Source organism: Anolis carolinensis, chromosome 4 (assembly GCF_035594765.1).
Source record: "Anolis carolinensis isolate JA03-04 chromosome 4, rAnoCar3.1.pri, whole genome shotgun sequence".
NCBI lineage: Eukaryota > Metazoa > Chordata > Lepidosauria > Squamata > Dactyloidae > Anolis > Anolis carolinensis.
The window spans coordinates 2,485,600-2,505,672 of NC_085844.1; the positions used below are offsets into that span (position 1 = coordinate 2,485,600).

The 20,073-nt window shown below is 41.8% G+C and overlaps 1 protein-coding gene across 1 annotated transcript in view; it reads left to right on the plus strand.

The window, feature by feature from the left end:
* The window catches only part of LOC100566597 (casein kinase II subunit alpha), a 42,562-nt gene that overhangs the window by 12,634 nt on the left and 9,855 nt on the right, over positions 1–20,073 (plus strand). Inside the window, exons 3-10 of the mRNA XM_062979862.1 lie at positions 2,112–2,247; positions 6,839–6,950; positions 10,977–11,078; positions 12,805–12,855; positions 13,113–13,172; positions 15,428–15,511; positions 18,724–18,834; positions 19,099–19,200. Coding sequence (XP_062835932.1) covers positions 2,147–2,247; positions 6,839–6,950; positions 10,977–11,078; positions 12,805–12,855; positions 13,113–13,172; positions 15,428–15,511; positions 18,724–18,834; positions 19,099–19,200 — 723 coding nt within the window. The 5' untranslated portion in view covers positions 2,112–2,146. The remainder of the gene's footprint in view (positions 1–2,111; positions 2,248–6,838; positions 6,951–10,976; positions 11,079–12,804; positions 12,856–13,112; positions 13,173–15,427; positions 15,512–18,723; positions 18,835–19,098; positions 19,201–20,073) is intronic.

The window sequence follows — 20,073 nt, forward strand, 5'->3', positions numbered from 1 at the left end:
CCTGTGTTTGAAGACACAGTCTTCCTCTGGTGCCAAAGAACTGATTTGAAGGCGCTTGAGACTCCTCAAGGTCGTCCAGGTTAACCCTAAACATGAAGCATAAGTCTCAAGGGTAAGAACCTCAGAATTGGTGCTGAGAGGTAACTTAATCAAGGACTTTTAGAGCCAAGTCTCTCTCTCACGTCCATCTGATAGAAAGCTTGATGGTGGAATGAAGAAGGAAACACTGACACACTCCAGGAAAGGGTGGAGTCAAACAATTGAGCTGAGGGAGCAATATAACTGGTGCAAACAACATTGATTGACAGCTATGAATAACCAATCAATCCAACTACATTTACAGGGTCAAGGCAAAATCAGGCATGATAGAACAATTCAAATCTTGCAACTTACAGTTTGACATATAGATGGCGCCACTCGCGCTGTCACATTCAGCCCTCCAGGCTGTTAGGAATTGTGAGAATTGAAGTCCAAAACACCTGGAAGTCTGGAGTTTGCCCATGCCTGAGAGAAGTGGCAGTTGTAGTTTGGTGAGGCATCAACACTATTTGGCAGAAAAGACCCAGAAGAGCCATAACTCCAGTGGAATATGCTGCTTTGGACTCTGGTGGACTTTCCTTCTTTCTCTCTGAGGGTTTTTAAGTAGAAGCTGGATGGCTGTCTGCTAGGAAGGCTTGGATTGGGTCTTACTTTATACTAGATGGGGATGGGACTGGATGGTCTTTGAGGATCCCTTCCAGTTTTGATTCTGCGCATCCCTTCTCCAGAAATCTCTTGCTCCCAAATCCAAAATTGCACAAACAGGTTGCTGACAATTCAGTGTGTACTAACTTCTTTCCATGTCCATCATCTTTGAAATATTGCGCATAAGACATTGGGATCCTCCCCAATGCATTTCAATCAAGAGACAAAAGCATGACATCAGTATGATAAAAATGCATTTCTTTCATTTCTAAGATATTTATTTATTTTTACAACATTTATATCCTGCCCTTTCCACCCTGAAGGGGACTCAGGGCAGCTTACAAGTTATATGTACATATATCTATATATATAAAAGGGTAATGAAATTTCGGCCTAGGACAAAACAACAAAACTACACATCCCAGAAACACTAAACTTGGCAGCACAACCCCTCATCCATGCCTCTACGTTCATACAACAAAAAGAAAAGAAAAATAAAGTCCTAATTAGAGGGAGAAGAATCATTGTTTTTATCCAATTGCTGCCAGTTAGAAGGCTAAGCTCCGCCCACTTGGTCTCCTAGCAACCCACTCAGCCCAGGGGACAGGCAGAGTTAGGTCTCACGTAGGCCTCTTCCACACTGCCTATAAAATACACATTATCAGATTTGAACTGGATTACAGTATATGGCACTGTAGACTCAAGGCCCTTCCACAGAGCTATATAACCCATTTATAATCTTATATTATCTGCTTTGAACTGGATTATCTTGAGTCCACACTGCCATATAATCCACTTCAGTGTGCATTTTATACAGCTGTGTAGAAGGGGCCTCATATAATCCAGTTCTAAGCAGATAATATAAGATTATAAATATAATATGTAATCATTACTGTGATATAATAATACAGAACAATATAATCGCTAAAATCAGGACAGTAAATAAAAAACAACACCCTGAAAACATAAGCCTCAGCAACGCGTGGCCGGGCAAAGCTAGTATTACTATATTACTGTACTGTATTACTATTACTATATTGTACTATACAACTATACTGCAATATTATTAGTAATATTACATGTAATATATAATATGCATTAATAGTGTATTATTATGATATTGTGGTATTATTATTATGATATTATGGTATTATTATTGCTATCAATATTATATGTATATACAATATATTACATTATTAGTATAGCATAATATTAGTATTATATATTGTTATATTGTTATGTTGACACGTAGGACATGGTGGAATGATATACTTTTCTCCCCATATAAACATCTCTTAACAGCAGGATGCGCCTCAGAATTGCAGGTGCATCTTAGTTTTTGTTGTTGTTTGTACTGAAACTTGTATGGGCCTTACAATAGTCTTGTAATAATAATAATAATAATTTCTTCTTTGTTTGTTTTGCAGAGCAGTTGCGGTGCTGAGCACCACGCTGGGACAGCATGTCGGGCCCAGTGCCAAGTCGAGCGAGAGTCTACGCAGACGTCAACACGCAGAGGCCCCGCGAGTATTGGGACTACGAGTCACACATTGTGGAATGGGGGTAAGGCTGCCGTGGGTCCCAATTTGGAGCAGTGCAAGGTTTTTAAAATCCCAAGTTAGCAAATTATAGAATCATAGGGTTGGAAGAGACCCCAAGGGCCACCCAGTCCATCCGCCTGTCATCAGGAAAAGCACAATCCAAACCCTCCTGACGGATGGCTACCCAGCCTCTGCTGAAAAACCTCCAGAGAAGGAGACTCCATTGGACTCCCAGGCAACAGTAGATTCCACTGCCAAACAGCTCTTACCATCAGGAAGTTCTTAATGTTTAGGTGGAATCTCTTTTCCTACAGTTTGAATCCATGGCTCCATTGTGTCCTAGTCTCCAGAGCAGCAGAAAACAACCTTTTCCCCCTTTCTCCTCAATGGGACAGACATCCTTTCCAATATGTAAACATGGCTCTCATGTCTTCTCCTCTCAGCCTTCTCTTCTCCGAGCTAAACATACCTAACTTCTTAAGTCACTCCACATAGAGCTTGGCTTCCAACACTTTGACCATTTTGGTGGCTCTTCTCTGGAACCCCCCGTGCTGTCCATCTCCTTCTTGAATTGTTTTGCCTAGAACTGGACACATGGCTGTTTTTCGAGGTGAATAGGTCTGATCAAAGCAGAAGAAAGGGTGGCTATGCCTTCCCTCGATCCAAATACTAGAATCCTATTTTTGCAGCTTAGAATTGGATTGGCCTTTTTAGCTGCTGCATGTTAAGACCATAGAATCCTAAAATTAAAGGAGACCCCCAGCCCAACACACTTCTGCTAGATAGGAAGACACAATCCAAGCCTTCTCGACAGATATCCACCCAACCTCTGCTTAGAAACCTCCAGAGAAGGAGACTTCACTGGACTTCCAGGCTGTTGGAAATTACAACCTTTTGAGATGTTCAATGTGTTGTCGAAGGCTTTCATGGCTGGAATCTGGGTTTTTGTGAGTTTTCTGGGCTGTCTGGCCATGTACCAGAAGCATTCTCTCCTGATGTTTCACCCACATCTATGGCAGGCATCCTGAGAGGTTGTGAGGTCTGCTGGAAACTAGGCAAGTGGGGTTTATATATCTGTGGAAGGTCCAGGGTGGGAGAAAAAACTCTTGTCTATTGGAGACAAGTCTGAATGTTGCAATTAATTACAGTAGAGTCTTGCTTATCCAATGTTCTGTATTATCCAACACAGTCTGCCTTTTAGTAGTCAATGTTTTCAATACATTGCGATGTTTTGGCACTAAATATAGTAATTACTACGTAACATTACCATGTATTCAACTGCTTTTTTGTCAATTTGTTGTAAAACATGTTTTGGTGGTCAGTTTGTAAAATCATAACGTAATTTGATGTTTAATAGGCTCTTTATTAATTCCTCATTATCCAACATTTTTGCTTATCCAACGTTCTGCTGGCCCGTTTATGTTGGATAAGCGAGATTCTACTGTACTCAATGATTAGCATTGAAAAGCCTGACAGTTTCAAAGCACGGCTGCTTCCTGCCGGGGGGAATCCTTTGTTGGGAGGTGTTAGCTGGCCCTGATTGTTTCCTGTCTGTAATTCCCCTGTTTTCTCAGTGTTGCTCTTTATGTACTGCCCTGATTTTAGAGTTGTTTTAATACTGGTAGCCAGATTTTGTTCATTTTCATGGTTTCCTCCATTCCGTTGAAATTGTCCACATGTTTGTGGAATTTTATAGCTTCTCTGTGTAGTCTGATTTGCCCCCAAACATGAATCAAGGCACTCCAGAGTACTTCAACCAGAGATGTCAGCCATAGCAGAGCACTTGAGAAACCAGCCTGGGCACAGCATATTATTGGAGAACACAGCAATGCTGGACCATTCTCACAACAATCATGTCAAGAGAGAATGCTTCTGGAACATGGCCACGCAGCCCGGAAAACTCACAGCAACCCAATTGCAACCTTCTTCAATCATCCCCTAGTAATTTGTTTATTGACAATCCTGTTACTTATTGTATATATATTCTGGTATGCAGCTTTCTTTTCCTTTGCTCTATGCTTTCCTGAGAAGTTGTGGGCGGGGCTACAGACCACATGATCAGCTCCGAGACTTCTCAGACCTTAGTCTGCCATAGACTTTGGGACTGCTCAGACAAGCACATGTCTGCTGCTGTTGTAAGAGAGATGACCTGTGCTATCTGTGGACAGAAACTATATGGAACATCTCTGTAAGTGAACTGATAAGTTGTGTAGCTGTGTATGCTGAACACATGAAGGTTGTGAGTAAACCAGATCTGTTATTTTTACCAAAGCCTATTCCATTTTGTCTCTTGAGTTCATAATATAAAACAAGTTATGGGAGAATATATGTATTTTTGGGCAACTGAAAAACACTTCTGAATCACTGCTATTTTTAATGCACTAGCATATTCGTTCTCCTAACAGATCAGAGACAACAACCAAATTGCCTTGCATTATTACATCTGGTTGTATACCATTTGAGAAGATTCTGCTCAAACAGGTTTTTTGCTCTTTGAAAGATGATGCTTTTCCAAATGGTTATGATCTCCAAATGGTTATGAATGTCATTTTCCAAAAAGTTCTGGGTCTCCAGCAACGGAAGTCTGTGTAGAGATTTGCAAGTTCAAGAGGTGCTTTTGCAGCCACCAACCGATTTTTCTGCTAAGCTAAGCTGAGAAGGGGTATAAAGTATCAAATTTTCCAGCTTTGGAGTTCTTTTTGCAGCAGAGCTAATTATTTCCCGCCTTTGTGGTGTTTTGCAAAGCAAGAACATTAAAGGTTTTTCAGTCATATTTTTGCCCCACCTTCCTTCTGTGCTGATTTGCCCCAGAGACTGAGACTACTATTTGCAAAAATGGCCAGAGAATTTGAAATACCAAATCTGCAGCTGACAGACAATATTTTTTCAGTCTGGAAGACAAACATGCTTATTTTTTAAAAAAATCAAGGAAATTGTCTAAATGCTTTGAAGATAGACTTGAAGGAGAAAATGCTATAGAGTGGGATGATAAAGATGAGGAAGCACAAAGTATTATCACTTTGGAATTATCTGATAGGCTGATGAGCAGCATTGTATAACAGCTAAGCATATGATGGAGAACAAAGTCATTTTGGTCATAGAAGACCGAGAGAGTTTTGCACAGGTCATGCTTTCCCAAAAGGTTATTGTCTCCAAATGATTTATTTATTTATCGTATCAGAAGCGAACCGAGGAAACAAGTTGTAATGTATTTGAAAACACAAAGTTTTAAAAACTTGGCATGATACTAAATGTCCTTTGACTAGTAGCTGGCCACTTAGAGTGTTGCTATAAGAAGGTCCTCCGTTGTGCGTGTGGCAGGGCTCAGGCTGCATTATAAGTGGACTGTGGTTTGCTCTTCACATTCACATGTTGTGGACTCCACTTTGTGGCCTCATTTCTTAAGATTGGCTCTGCATCTCGTGGTGCCAAAGCACAGTCTGTTCAGTGCTTTCCAAGTCGCCCAGTTTTCTGTGTGCCCAGGGAGGTGTCTCTCATTTGGTATCAGCCATGGCTTGAGGTTCCGGGTTTGAGCCTGCCACTTTTGGACTCTTGCTTGCTAAAGTGTTCCTGCAAGTATCTTTGGAGATCTTAGAAAATTATTTTTTGATTTAAGGTGTTGGTGTGCTTGCTGATAACTGAACAGGGGATGGGCTAGAGATGGCACCGCCTTGGTCTTTTCATTGTTGGCTGCTACTCAGAGATTAAAAACCAAAGTCTTCTTAGAAAAATAACGTATCTTGTTTACTCACAAAAATCTTGTATTAATTTACCATACAGGCACGTTTCTTATTAAAGTTCAGTTATAGATAGGATGTAGTTCTCTCCGTGTGTTGAGTACACAGGGTATTTCTTAATCAATAGTCCGTCTTTAGGTATAGTTGTACTCACGGAAGTCTGTAAGTCATACTTCTCTACTGAGGTCCAAACAACAACATGCACCCACCTCCACTGAGGTCTGATGCAAATATGCATCCACCTCCACTGAGGTGTAAAGCAGACACTAAATAAAAAATGAAGTCCTGAGTCTGAACAGGCTCAGTACAGTCACATGTCTGTAGTCCCTCCCACACCAAAAAAGGTTCAGTCAAACTGGCAAATCAGCATACACATAGAATTCAGCTTAGCAGATATATGCATTAACAAATATATAGTGAAAGGCTTGGGAGGTTGTTCTTTCCAACAACTGTGGTCTCCTGTTCTGATTGTGGTTCATTAGGACTCCTTGATTCCTTTCGTATGAAATGTTATCAAGCCAGGTGTAACTAACCCTAGACCTCTGCATTTCATTTTATTGCCTATAGACTAGGCATGGGCAAATTGACCCTCCCTCCAGGTGTTTTGGACTTCAACTCCTACAATTCCTAACAGCTGGTAGGCTGTTAGAAATCGTGGGAGTTGAAGTCCAAAACACCTGGAGTGCCCAAGTTTGCAAATGTCTGCTGTAGACAATTAACAATGAAGAATAATTGAGGCGAAGGGATGGCCAAAGCACGCCTGAGAATGGGGCAAGGGGGGATTTATGTGAAGACCGTACTTTTCTGGAGATGTGCATGGAAGGCAAGTCTTCTAACCTCTTTTCTTCTCTTCTCTCCCCTTTCTTTCTTTAATAGCAACCAAGATGACTACCAGCTTGTGCGGAAACTCGGCCGTGGCAAGTACAGCGAGGTCTTCGAAGCCATCAATATCACCAACAACGAGAAGGTTGTGGTGAAAATCCTCAAGGTGCGTGTGCGGAGGGAGGAGGGATGGCCTGGCTTTCTGGCCCTCTCTCTTTATTGTTTGAGGTTAAAACCAGGAAAAACAGGCCACAGCGACTGCATTGTCTGTAGCTTTAAACAGTTCTTCCTCTGTGCATGAGGCAGGGCATGGTGGGCAAGCATACAGATGCGGAGTTGTTCTGCTCCACAGTTGCACAAGGTAGAGAATTCTTGACCTTCCTAGGTAACTTTCAGTTTTCTGTTGGTTTCACAATTACGTAGATGGAAAGCACACTTGTATCTTGGCAGGGTTAGGCTTCAGGTACAGTAGAGTCTCACTTATCCAGCATTCGCTTATCCAACATTCTGGATTATCCAACGCATTTTTGTAGTCAGTGTTTTCAATAAATCGTGATATTTTGGTGCTAAATTTGTAAATACAGTAATTACTACATAGCATTATTTCATATTGAACTACTTTTTCTGTCAAATTTGTTGTAAAGCATGATGTTTTGGTGCTTAATTTGTAAAATCATGACCTAATTTGATGTTTAATAAGCTTTTCCTTAATCCCTCCTTGTTATCCAACATATTTGCTTATCCAACGTTCTGCCGGCATTTTTATGTTGGATAAGTGAGACTCTACTGTAGTTTTCTTTGTAGTCTCTGGAGAGATTTTTCAGGGAATTAAGAAGTTGGTTTTCAACTGTTTCAAAGTCTTTTGCTTGTGTTGTTAGGCCAAGGCCATCAGAGTATATAAAGCTCTTTGTGAGTGGTGGTACCCTTTGAGATTAGGCAAGCCCCTTCAAGAAAGACTTGAAAACATGGCCCTTCCGCTGTGCTTTTGGAGAGTAACTATTTTATATTTCTTTTCCGTTGCTCCCTCTAATATCTATCCTCCAGAATACCCCACTTCTTTATGACCCTGTTTCACTGTGGTTTTTATTTTTTTTATTTTTTATGTCTCTCTCACTCCGAGTTTTAACTTAATGTTCATGTGGTCTGCCCTTGTTTTTCATTGTCTCCTTGTTTTATTTTGTAATGGATATTATTATTTATTGTATTGCTTATTGTGTTGTAATGTGTTGTTCTTTATATGCTGTTTATATTGTATTGTTTTGGGCATGGTCCCATGTAAGCCTCCCTGAGTCCCCGTTGGGGAGATGGTGGCGGGGTATAAATAAAGTTTTTTTTAAATTATTATTATTATTATTATTATTATTCATCGGGGTATTTTAATCTAATGATTTTATCTTATATTGCTGCTATAGCCCCCCCCCCCCCCCCCACCGTTGAAGTTGACTGAATGGCATTGGTGGTTATTTGATATTATTACTGTTGTATAAACCTTTGTTTTATCTTCTGTTTTATCATCTTCTTGTGTTTTAAACTGTGTATATTGTTAATGTATTTGTGCTGTTACTTTTGTAACATTGTGAGCTGCCCCAAGTCCCCACGGGGAGATGGTGATGGGGTATAAATAAAGTTTTATTATTATTATATTACGGTAGAAAACAGGAGAGAAAAGACACAGGAGGCTCTGGGAAGGTTTCGGAAAGGTAGAATCGCACTTTTGCAGGCAAGGAATCTCAGATAAAGGAGCAGATAGACAAAAGATAGTTTCCTAACTTTGGTAGCAGTGTCCCTGAGGCTGACTCTCATGTCTGTGTCTAATCCTTCCTGGAGCAGAGAGAAGCCTCATGATGCTCCCTTCTCAAGCAAAGTCACACTTCAGACTTCTTTATCCAGCACCTCTTTATGCAGGCAGGGAGCAAAGCACCTGAGTTACGTACGTCTAAGATACAGTGGTGAAAACAAGGCGGTAGGCCTGCACTACAGGGTTCCCTTTGTCCCTCATTGTTCCATATCTACACGTGTTGATGCTTCTTCACTTCTGACAGTATCACTCGTTGGGGAGTGTTCCTTCACAGCCATGGCCCTAATCGCATTACAGATCGTTCCTGGCCGATGTGCCGGCCTTGTGGCCTGTGGCTGGATTGGAACTCTTTGTACCGATCCCTTGCAAGGTTTTGGCAGCACACCCTGTCCCCAAACACTTTCCCTCCCTTTGTGCTTTCCGCACCCCAAGGCCAATTCAGTTCCTTCAGAAGTCACCAATGGCTGGTTTTGCTGGCTGGAGTTGGAAGGGCCGCGCAGTTCAACCCCCTGCCTTGTGGAATATAACAGGCAGAGAATGTAAATCCCTTAGATTATAATAATAATAACTTTATTTTTATATCCCGCCCAATCTCCCCGAAGGGACTCAGGCTGGCTTACATGGGGCCTAGCCCGATAAAACAATCAAATATCAATAACACAGCAATAAAACAATTAGATTAGATAAGGTATTTGCAATTTTGTAGTTTTTTTCGTGTCAGGAGCGACTTGAGAAACTGGAGGTTGCTTCAGGTGTGAGATAATTAGCTGTCTGCAAGGACATTGCCCAGGAGACGCTGCCTGGATGGTTTGATGTTTTGACCATCCTTGTGGGAGACTTCTCTCATGTCCCCGTATGGAGCTGGAGCTGATAGAGGGAGCTCATCCGCTCTCTCCCCAGGTTGGATTCAAACCTGGCAGCCTTCAAGTCAGCATCCCAACCTTCAAGTCACAAGGCTTGAACTCACTACGCCACCGGAGGCTCCTAATTTTGTAGTTGGTTTTTTTTAATGTTTAGGATGTAGTAGTAGTATTCTAGAAAAGGTATTTTTAATCTTTTGTTGTTGATGATGATGTTTTGATTTTGTTCATTGTTGTTTTTATATGTTTTAAATGTACCTTGTTGTATTTTGTGGTGTATTTTGGGCTTGGTCCCCATGTGAACCGCCCTGAGGCCCTTCAGGGAGATGGGGCAGGATACAAGAACAAAGTTGTTGTTATTGTTGTTATTATTATTATTATTATTGACACAAAGACACAGTATGACACAACAGACGAGATCTATATGCTGAATTTCGTTTCACAAAATCACAAGTCAAACACTTCCCAAGTGTCTAGGACTGTGTGATGTATTTTTGGATGATGCGTGCAGATCCCAGTCGGGTGCCCTTTTGCAGTTGGCAGTTCGTAATTTTGTCAATGTCTATTGTTTCCAAATGCCGGCTGAGATCTTTTGGCACGGCACCTAGTGTTCCCATCACCACCAGAACCACCTGCACTGGTTTCTGCCAGATTCTTTGAAGTTCAGTCTTGAGGTCCTGATAGCGGCTGAGTTTTTCCTGTTGTTTTTCATCAATCTGATTGTCACCTGGTCTGGCGACATCAATCATCCAAACTTTTTTCTTTTCCACAACTGTGAGGTCTGGTGTGTTGTGTTCCAAAACTTTGTCATTCTGGATTCAGAAGTCCCACAGTATCTTTGCGTGTTCATTTTCCACTACCTTTGCAGGTTTGTGATCCCACCAGTTCTTTACTGCTGGGAGATGGTATTTGTGACATAAATTCCAGTGAATCATTTGGGTCACATAGTTGTGCCTCTGTTTGTAGTCTGTCTGTGCGATTTTTTTTAAAGCTGCTGAGGATATGAGTATATTATATTATTATTATTGCTTGTATGTAGGTTTTTGTTTTAATCTGTCTAAATAAAAATCTAATCATAAAAAGCACCCCAATCTCTAGAGAAGAGATTCCACTGGACTCCAAGGCAGCATATTCCATTCTCGAACAGCTCTGACCACCAGGAAGTTCTTCCTAATGTTTAGGTGGATTCTCTTTCCAGCCATTTGAATCCATTACTCTATTGAATTCTAGTCTGTTCAACAACAAAACAGCCCACCCCCCTGAGATCTCCTTTCAAATATTTAATCAGTGGCTCTCATATGTTCTCTAAGCCTTCTATTTTCCAGTCCAAACATCTCCAGCTCCCTCAGCCGTTCCTCAGAGGGATTCATGGTTTCCAGACCATCATCCCTTTTGGTGTTCCTCCTCTGGACACATACAATCTCCCAGATAGGCTGATGGTGCACATGAAATAAGGCTGCCTTGTTTGCGGAGAAGGCTGAGGTGGGTCTCAGCAGATTAAGTTGTGATCTCTGGGTTGTCTTTCCTTCTGCAGCCAGTAAAAAAGAAGAAAATCAAGCGTGAGATTAAGATCCTGGAGAACCTCCGAGGAGGACCCAACATCATTAGCCTTCTAGACATCGTCAAGGACCCGGTGGTAAGGAACCTGGCGCCTGCCTTCAACACTTTTTTGTGTGTATATGGATGATGAGGATGAGGATGATGAGGAGGAGGAGGATGAGAGTACATGCCTTTCCTCACAGCTCGAGGCAGAATATGTCATAGTCAAAATGTTTTTGTGCACTCATGGATAATGATAACTATATTCGTTATCTGCCTCTCCTCACATCCTGAGCCAGAAAGCAGCATAGTTAAAATACATATATAAAACAAAGGACCACAGAAATACATATACAGTAGACTCAAGCAACTAGAACTTTCTGCTGTTTATAAAACAGTGTTGTTTCTAAGTTTGTCTTATTTCACTTATTGGTATTTAATTCCTGTATTTCATTACTAATATCGAGTCAATACAGAGTTTATGGTATGGGATAGTACGAGGTGTAGTCTAGGCTAGGCCTTTTTTTAATAGTAATTTTGAAGCAACCAGAAACTACATTTACCCGGCATCAAACAGTGCCAAGGGGTGTCATGGGTTAACTGAGAGTACTTTATTAAAACACACAGAACAAAGATTAAAGCACCAATACTAATACAGTAGAGTCTCACTTATCCAAGACTCGCTTATCCAAGGTTCTGGATTATCCAATGCATTTTTGTAATAATAATAATAATAATAATAAAACTTTATTTATACCCCGCCACCATCTCCCCGTGGGGACTCGGGGCGGCTCACAACGTTACAAAAGTAACAGCACAAATACATTAAACAATATACACAGTTTAAAACACAAGAAGATGATAAAACAGAAGTTAAAACAAAGGTTTATATAACAGTAATAATATCAAACAACCACCAATGCAAATCCGTCAACTTCAAAGGTGGGGGGGGGGGGACTATAGCAGCAATATTGTAGTCAATGTTTTCGATATATCATGATATTTTGGTGCTAAATTTGTAAATACAGTAATTACTACATAACATTACTGCGTATTGAACTACTTTTTTGGTCAAATTTGTTGTCTAACATGATGTTTTGGTGCTTAATTTGTACAATCATAACCCAATTTGATGTTTAATAGGCTTTTCCTTAATCACTCCTTATTATCCAAGATATTCGCTTATCCAAGGTTCTGCCGGCCCGTTTAGCTTGGATTAGTGAGACTCTACTGTAAAATGTAAATTTAAAGTTAATTGCTTAAAGTTCTGGGAAGGCCTTTAATTGTATTTTTCATGCTAACAGCTCATTTAGCTGACAAATTTCTGCCCCTGAGAAGCCCGATGGTGTCAAGACTGGTATTCTTCCAAGGCCAAGACAAACCAATAGCGTTTTATCAAAGCCTTTGGGCTCTAGTTGACTTTTTCCAGACATGGACCTGTCTTAATCTAAGGTAGTGTTTCCCAAATAATGCTCTTCCAAGTGTTTTGGACTCCAGCTCCCCAAATTCCTGACAGTGAGCCAAAGTAGCTTGAGCTTCTAGGAACCAAAGTGTAAAAGAGTTGGAGGATCCGTGTTTTGGAACCCATTAAATTCCAATGGAAGGAAGGTAGAGGGACTCAGTGAAGATCCTCCATGAGCAAAGCAGGGAGTTCTATGTTCTCCCCATGAGAAATGGATCCCTGAGAAGAAGTGGGGTTGGACTAGATGACCTTTGGGGGTCCCCTCCATATGTATGACTTCCCATGTGGTGAAATTAACCCCTTGCTCCCTTTCCTGTTTTCTCTCTCCTCCGGAATGTGTGCCGCTGCTGTTGCCCCGCAGTCCCGAACACCCGCCCTGGTCTTTGAACACGTCAACAACACAGATTTCAAGGTGAGCGGATGGCTGTTGCAGTTGACTACAGCCTTGAGTAGGAGCAGGGGATGTGATATGAGGGTTGTTGTGCTATACTTTGTTTCTTCATTAGGAGTGTATCCTACCTTTCACTCCCCTTCAGTGCTTGTTTTGTACTTTTAAGACAGGATGGGTGTAGCCCAGGCCTGGGCAAACTTGGGCCCAAACTTGAACTCCCACAGTTCCTAATAGCCTCACTAACTCCATCTTTTGTCCTCCTTTCTCCCTTCTTTCAGCAATTGTACCAGACGCTCTCAGACTTCGACATCCGATTCTACATGTATGAAATCCTGAAGGTAAGCAGCCGAGAGGGGAATGGGGAGATGGGGGGCTTCGTGCATTGGCTGCTCTGACACGGTGAGTCTTCTCTAGTTCACAAAACCAGGAAGGGTAATGAGCAGGGCTCTGCTGAGCCTTCCCAGCCATTTCTGACTAATGAGGACCTTAAAAGGAACCTATCACAGAGTTTTCTGGGCAAGATTTGATTGAGGGGCTGTCATGGTCTTCCTTTGAGGCTGAGAGAGTGTGTCTTATTTATTTACATTTATTTACAGTATTTATATTCTGCCCTTCTCACCCCGAAGGGGACTCAGGGCAGATCACATTACACATATAAAGCAAACATTCAATGCCTTTAACATAGAAGAAAGACAGAGACAAACGCAGGCTCCGAGCTGGCCTCGAACTCATGACCTCTTGGTCAGAGTGATTTGTTGCAGCTGGCTGCAGCTGGCTGCTCACCAGCCTGCACCACAGCCCGGGTGTCTTGTCCATGGTTGCTCCATGAGTGTCCATAGCTGAGCAGGGATTCAAACCCTGCCCTCCCAGAGGCTTTTACACATACACACACACACACTAATTTCTTACTCAAAGTAAAGAGGGCAGTGAAAATTAACAAAAAAGAAACATCATTTTCTATTGCTAAAGCAATGCAGCTGTCTTAACTAGCTGCTACAATTTAGTATAGAATAAAAGAGTGCACATACTGACAACATTGTTTACCTACATTCACAGACATACACAGGCTATACTAACCAACATATAAATAATATAATAACAACAACAACAACAGACAAAGCACGCTGAATATAGAATGTTACCTGCCTTTTTAATATGCATATACTAATTTCTTATTCAAAGTAACGAAGGCATAGAGAAAGAGCAAATTAATACAAAAAGAAGCAGCATTTTCTATTGCTAAAGCAAGGCAGCTAACTAGCTACCACAGTCTAGTACAGAATAAAAAAGATTCTGATTGTGTTATTTTGTCCCAAAAGCTTTCTTTATCTTCAAATCCAATTTTCTTATCTTTATTGAAATGATCTTTAATCTGTGCATATCGGAACCATCCTATGTTTTTAAATTCTTGATTTATCTTTTCCTGTGTTTTAAGTTCGTAATTACCCTTTTCCTTAATTAAGATATCCTTGTATTTTGGCCAGATTGTCCCACCCATTTCTCTTCTTTGGCAGGCCTCTAGAGGGGATATCCATAAAAGAGTTTTTGTAAATATTTTTCTCTTGTATTTTTCCCATATTTTCATTAGGGATGACCGAATAAAGTGATCTCCAAAATTTTTTTCTATTCTCCTTTTTTCATACCACAAGTAGGCATGCCAACCGGCTCGTAAGTCTACCCCCCTCTAACGTCAATAATTTAGTTTTTTTTAAGCATTGTCCAATCTCAAATCCACATTTAACAACAGGCCTCATGGTATAATTGTAATAATCCATACAACTACAGTTCCAGATACAGTAGAGTCTCGCTTACCCAACCTTTGCTTATCCAACATTCTGTATTATCCAACGCACCGGGATCCACAGCTGTTCTCTTGGCAGCAATTCTATCTTCATTTGTAGACAAATGTTTAGTAGTCATTGTTTCTGTAGCCAATGATCTCAATACATTGCAATGTTTTGGTACTAGATTTGTAAATAAAATAATTACTATGTAACATTACCGTGTATTGAACTGCCTTTTCTGTCGTTTTGTTGTGAAATATGCTGTTTTAGTGCTTAATTTGTAAACTCATAATGTAATTTGACATTTAATAGGCTTTTCCTTAATCCCTCCTTATTATCGAACATTTTCGCTTATCCAACGTTCTGCTGGCCCGTTTATGTTGGATAAGCGAGACTCTACTGTACATAATTCTACATAATTTTCCTCTTTGAAAAAGAAGTGATGTAGAATTACAGTTTCTGGAAGCTGTCTGAATGGGCGCCTCAGTTCCCCTAATAAAAGAGCTGGACCTTTTTGTCGGATGCGGAGCATCTGCTTTCATTGCCGGGTTGGAGAAGCGGTGTTGTGCTGGGGATGCCTTTGCCCTTGGATGCCCATTGAGCATGGAACCACACACACATTGCTTGGCTTGGTTCAGTTGCGTAGTGTTGCACAGCACCTGGGGATTCCAGCTGCCCAGTTCCTTTGCTGTTTTATGAGGTTTCAATAATGGCGCTGGCCTTCTTGCATCCCATCTTGGGCCAGAAAGGCCTTCATGGGTGTTTGTTTCTGGGCGCAAGGCTTCTTTTCTCATTCCTTCCTTCCTCAGGCGCTGGACTATTGCCACAGCATGGGGGTCATGCACCGGGACGTCAAGCCACACAATGTGATGATTGACCACGAGCACCGGAAGGTGAGTCTGTCTCCGGACAAATACCCCATTTACTCGATTCTGATGTTCACCTTTTTTGCCTAAATGACCTCACCAAAATTAGGGTGTGCATTATTTATTTTTATTTATTTTTATTTATTTATTTACATTACATTCTCTCCTAGGAGACTCAAAGCGGCTTACAGTAAATAGGCAAAAATTCAATGCCTAAAAACAATGTAAAAACAACAATTCATATAAAACAATCTACAAAACAACAGTTCATATAAAACAGATACCATTACAAAATAAAATCACATTATATAAAATTTTAAGAATGTCCAAGATTAAAATCCATTCATCCAGAATCCTCAAGTCTTCGTACAGGTCAGGTAAAGTCCATGTTCTCATTCATTAAAAGCTTGTGTGCACAACCATGTCTTTAAGGCTTTCCTGAAGCCTAGGAGAGTTGGTATCTGCCGTATGTTGCTGGGGAGGATGTTCCACAGGCGAGGAGCCACCACCGAGAAGGCCCTGTCCCTCGTTCCCACCAGCCTTACCTGCGAGGCTGGTGGGACCAAGAGCAGGGCCTCCCCCGATGATCTAAGTGTTCTAGAAGGCTCATAGGGGGAGATACATTAGATTCGCATCATGCGGTTATCTTATCATTGGGCCAAAGCCAAAGGGGAAGGTGCTTCAGGAGCATCAGGAGCTTCTCTTTGAGGGACCTCATCTTTAATTTAATAGCCGCGACTCAATGCCATGCTATCCTGGGATTTGTAGTTTGGTGAAGCATCAGCACTCTTTGGCAGAGAAGGCACAAGACCTTGCCAAACTACAGTCCCCATAAGTTCATAGTATTGAACCAAAGTAATTAAAGTGGATTCATTCCACAGCAGAGATGCAGCCCAATGTTTTCTTTTCCATTGCTGGAAGCTTTGGTCTTCTATCACTTTTGTTTTCCAAGAAGAAATCCTAAACAGGCAGCAACTGCAATGTGCATCCTTTTTGGCCAAATTATAAAGAGCATTTTTTGCCATTGCGCATTGCATTCGGCAACAAACACCTTTTTTTTTAGGGTTTTGAAAATTAAAGTGTGCATTAGATTCAATGTCGCATGAGACTCAAGAAAATACAGTAGTCCTAGTCCCACTTTCTTCTGCTTTGTCCAGACCTCACCTGGAATAGCCCTGTGTCCAGTTCGGAGGTCCAGAGCACTATGTAACATTTGAAAAATTTTTGGTTCCTGGTTAGGAAGTGTTATTTCCTGTTTAATTGTCCAGTCCTTACTTTGAAAGTAGTTGTTCAGAAACGTCGTTTTTTTGGCTGTCACAAACTATGTTGAATTGGTTGAGACTTGGTGAGATAGTCATTGAAAAACTATAGCAAAATGTGCTGCAGCAGGATGTCCCTTCCGCAAAAACAAAGTTGTTGCAGTTTAATAAACTTTTCAATGTCTTTATGATAGAACCAATTAGGAAATTACATTTATGACCCAGGAACAAAAACGGTGCTATATAGTGTAACTCAAGAAGGATATGGGCAAGCTGGAACATGTCTGGGTTCCAACCCCCTTGTGCCAGTCAGGAAAACACCATCCAAGCCCTCTGGACAGAGGACCATCTAGCTTCTGCTTAGAAGCCTCCAGAGAAGGAGACTCCACTAGACTTCCAGGTTTCTGCTGAACAGCCCAGAACATCTTCCTAATGTTAGTTCTTCCTAATGTTTAGATGGAATCTCTTTTCCTGCAATTTAAAATATATTATTATTATTATTATGTTTATATCCTGCCCTTTTCTCTCCATGGAGAGACTCAAAGCAGCTTACATTAAAAGTCTTTCAGTACAAATGTAAACTCTACAAATCTATACTCTACATGGCTCCAGTATGCCCCAGTCTTTGGAGCAGCAGGAAGCGTCCTTTTGGGTATTTAAACATGGCTCTTGTGTCATCTTCTCTCAACCTACCCTTCTTCAGGGATAAATAATTTCCAGGCCTATAGCCATTTTGGCTAACCTTCTCCGGTCACTTTCCACTTTGTCCGTACCTTTCCTGAATTGCTTTTCCCAGAACTGGACACAGGGTTATTATTCCAAGCGAGAAGGTCTTCCCAAAGCAGAATAGAATGGTGCTATGACTCCCCTGTTGATCAAGATGATAGATCCAGATGCTTAGAGCTCCTGTTGCACCTCAGCGCTGGTTCATCTTGCTCTTAACACACACTCCACCACAGCAGACTTGGTTTTTATAGTGTATTGATAAAAGATAGCAAAGTCTGAATAAAAAGCTGTAAAGAAAGCAGTAATCCAATTGCAAAGGCAATCTGCAGAATATAGTTCAAAATCTGTAGGAAATAGTTCAGAGTCTTTAATATAGCAGATCAGTCCTGAAAAACAAGGCAGCATGAACTCCAAAATACAATCCAAACACAGAATCTAGGCATGAACGAAACAAGAATCCATTTCCATGAGCAGAGACAAGGCAGGAATTAAGCTTCCAAAATCAACGTTGCTTCGTCTGAAATCTTTCCGTTTTCTCTCTATTTATTTATTTATTTTATTTATTAAACTTGTATACCGCTACTCCCAGTTTGGCTCGGAGCGGTTTACAGAAATAGATTAAAACAATACACTTGGCTTTAAAATAACAATAAAAACAATAAAAGCAACAATAAAAACAGACATAGCCCCGAGTTTTTCACCCATTGAAAGCTTGTCGGAAGAGCAAGGTTTTGCAGGCTTTCCGAAAGGCAAACTCGGGTGGTTCGAGTTTCAACTGGCAAGGCATTCCATAATTGAGGGGCTACGGTCGAGAAGGCTCTCTGCCTAGTAGAAGACAAATGATAAGTCCGTATGTTAGGAACTTCAAGCAAATTTTGGTCTTCGGACTGAAGTAATCTCTGGGGTTGGTAGGGGGATAAGCGGGGCCCCCTACCATGCTTACAGGCTAAGAAAGCATTTCTCTGTCCTTGAGTTCCCACACATTTCCCAGGTATTCTCAGAGAACATCTGGGACAATGAACCTTGTATCTCTATCCAAGGAAGACTCTTCTGACTCACTGCCAGAGCCACCTGGGCTTTGTTGATGTTCTAAATCCTGTCAGAGGTCACTCTTATCAGTAACTTCTGATTCTCTGCTAGCCTGCGGCCTTTCTGACAATTTAGAGCCTTCAACATTTCCTTGGCCAATCTGCATAAAACCAAATCCCCCTTCATAATCAGACTGAACCACAACAGCTGCCTTTTGCCTTCCAGCTGCGCCTGATTGACTGGGGTCTGGCGGAGTTCTACCATCCGGGGCAGGAGTACAACGTTCGGGTGGCTTCCCGGTACTTCAAGGGCCCAGAGCTCTTGGTGGACTATCAGGTACGTTTGGCAACCTGATCGTAGCAAGGATGCTCTCTTGGGGAGGGAGGTAAGCCTAGGGAGGTGGACACTAAACTAGTCCATACTGGACAAGAGTTGGGCCAGGCATGGAACAACTTTGACCCTCCGTCCAGGTGTTTTGGACTAACTCCCACAATTTCTAACAGCCTTTGGCTCAAGAGATTCCTGCTGCTGATGGCCTCCTCCATTTCTAGAGATTTGTGCTGCCCTCTTTCACCCCTTTCTCCCCAATCCCTCCACCAGATGTACGACTACAGCCTGGACATGTGGAGCCTGGGCTGCATGCTGGCCAGTATGATCTTCCGCAAGGAGCCGTTCTTCCATGGACACGACAACTACGACCAGGTGAGGCCCGCCGACGAATGCATGGCTCCTCGCAGAAGGCAGGCAGAGCAGAGGGTGGTGGAGCCAGTGTTGTTGATAAGCTTATGGTGGGAAACAGGAGAGGAAATATGCAAGACGACAATGCTCTGGGAAGGTTTTTAAGAGAAAGTAAAAACTTACCTTTGTTATCGCAGGTAAGACATCTTCGATAAAAAATCAGACCAGGCATGGGCCAACTTTGGCCCTACTCCAGGTGTTTTGGACTTCAACTCCCACCATTCCTAACAGCCGGTAGGCTGTTAGGAATGGTGGGAGTTGAAGTCCAAAACACCTGGAGGAGGGCCAAAGTTGACCCATGCCTGACATAGATGGAAGAACTCTCAGGTGGCAATGATTTGTATCATTTTCCCGTTTCAATTCTGCAGATGGTTTAATTGCATCTCAATAACATTTTCTCTTTGTCTCTGTATGAAGTTGCACCTTTTCAGTATCAGTTACTTGCTATCTGAGAGTTAACATAGGAGAGCATTTTGAGTTTGAATCTCCACTTGGCCATTGAAACCCACAGCTATTGATGATAATGTTTATGCACTTTCATATTGGACCTAGGAGCCTCTGGTGGCCTAGGGGATAAAGGCCTTGTGACTTGAAGGTTGGGTTGCTGACCTGAAAGCTGCGAGGTTCGAATCCCACCTAGGGATAGCGTGGATGAGCTCCCTCTGTCAGCTCCAGCTCCATGCGGGGACATGAGAGAAGCTTCCCACAAGGATGGTAAAACATCAAAACATCCGGGTGTCCCCTGGGCAACGTCCTTGCAGACGGCCAATTCTCTCACTCCAGAAGCAATTCCAGTTGCTCCTGTCCCGAAAAAAAAAAATTGGACCTAACATATGG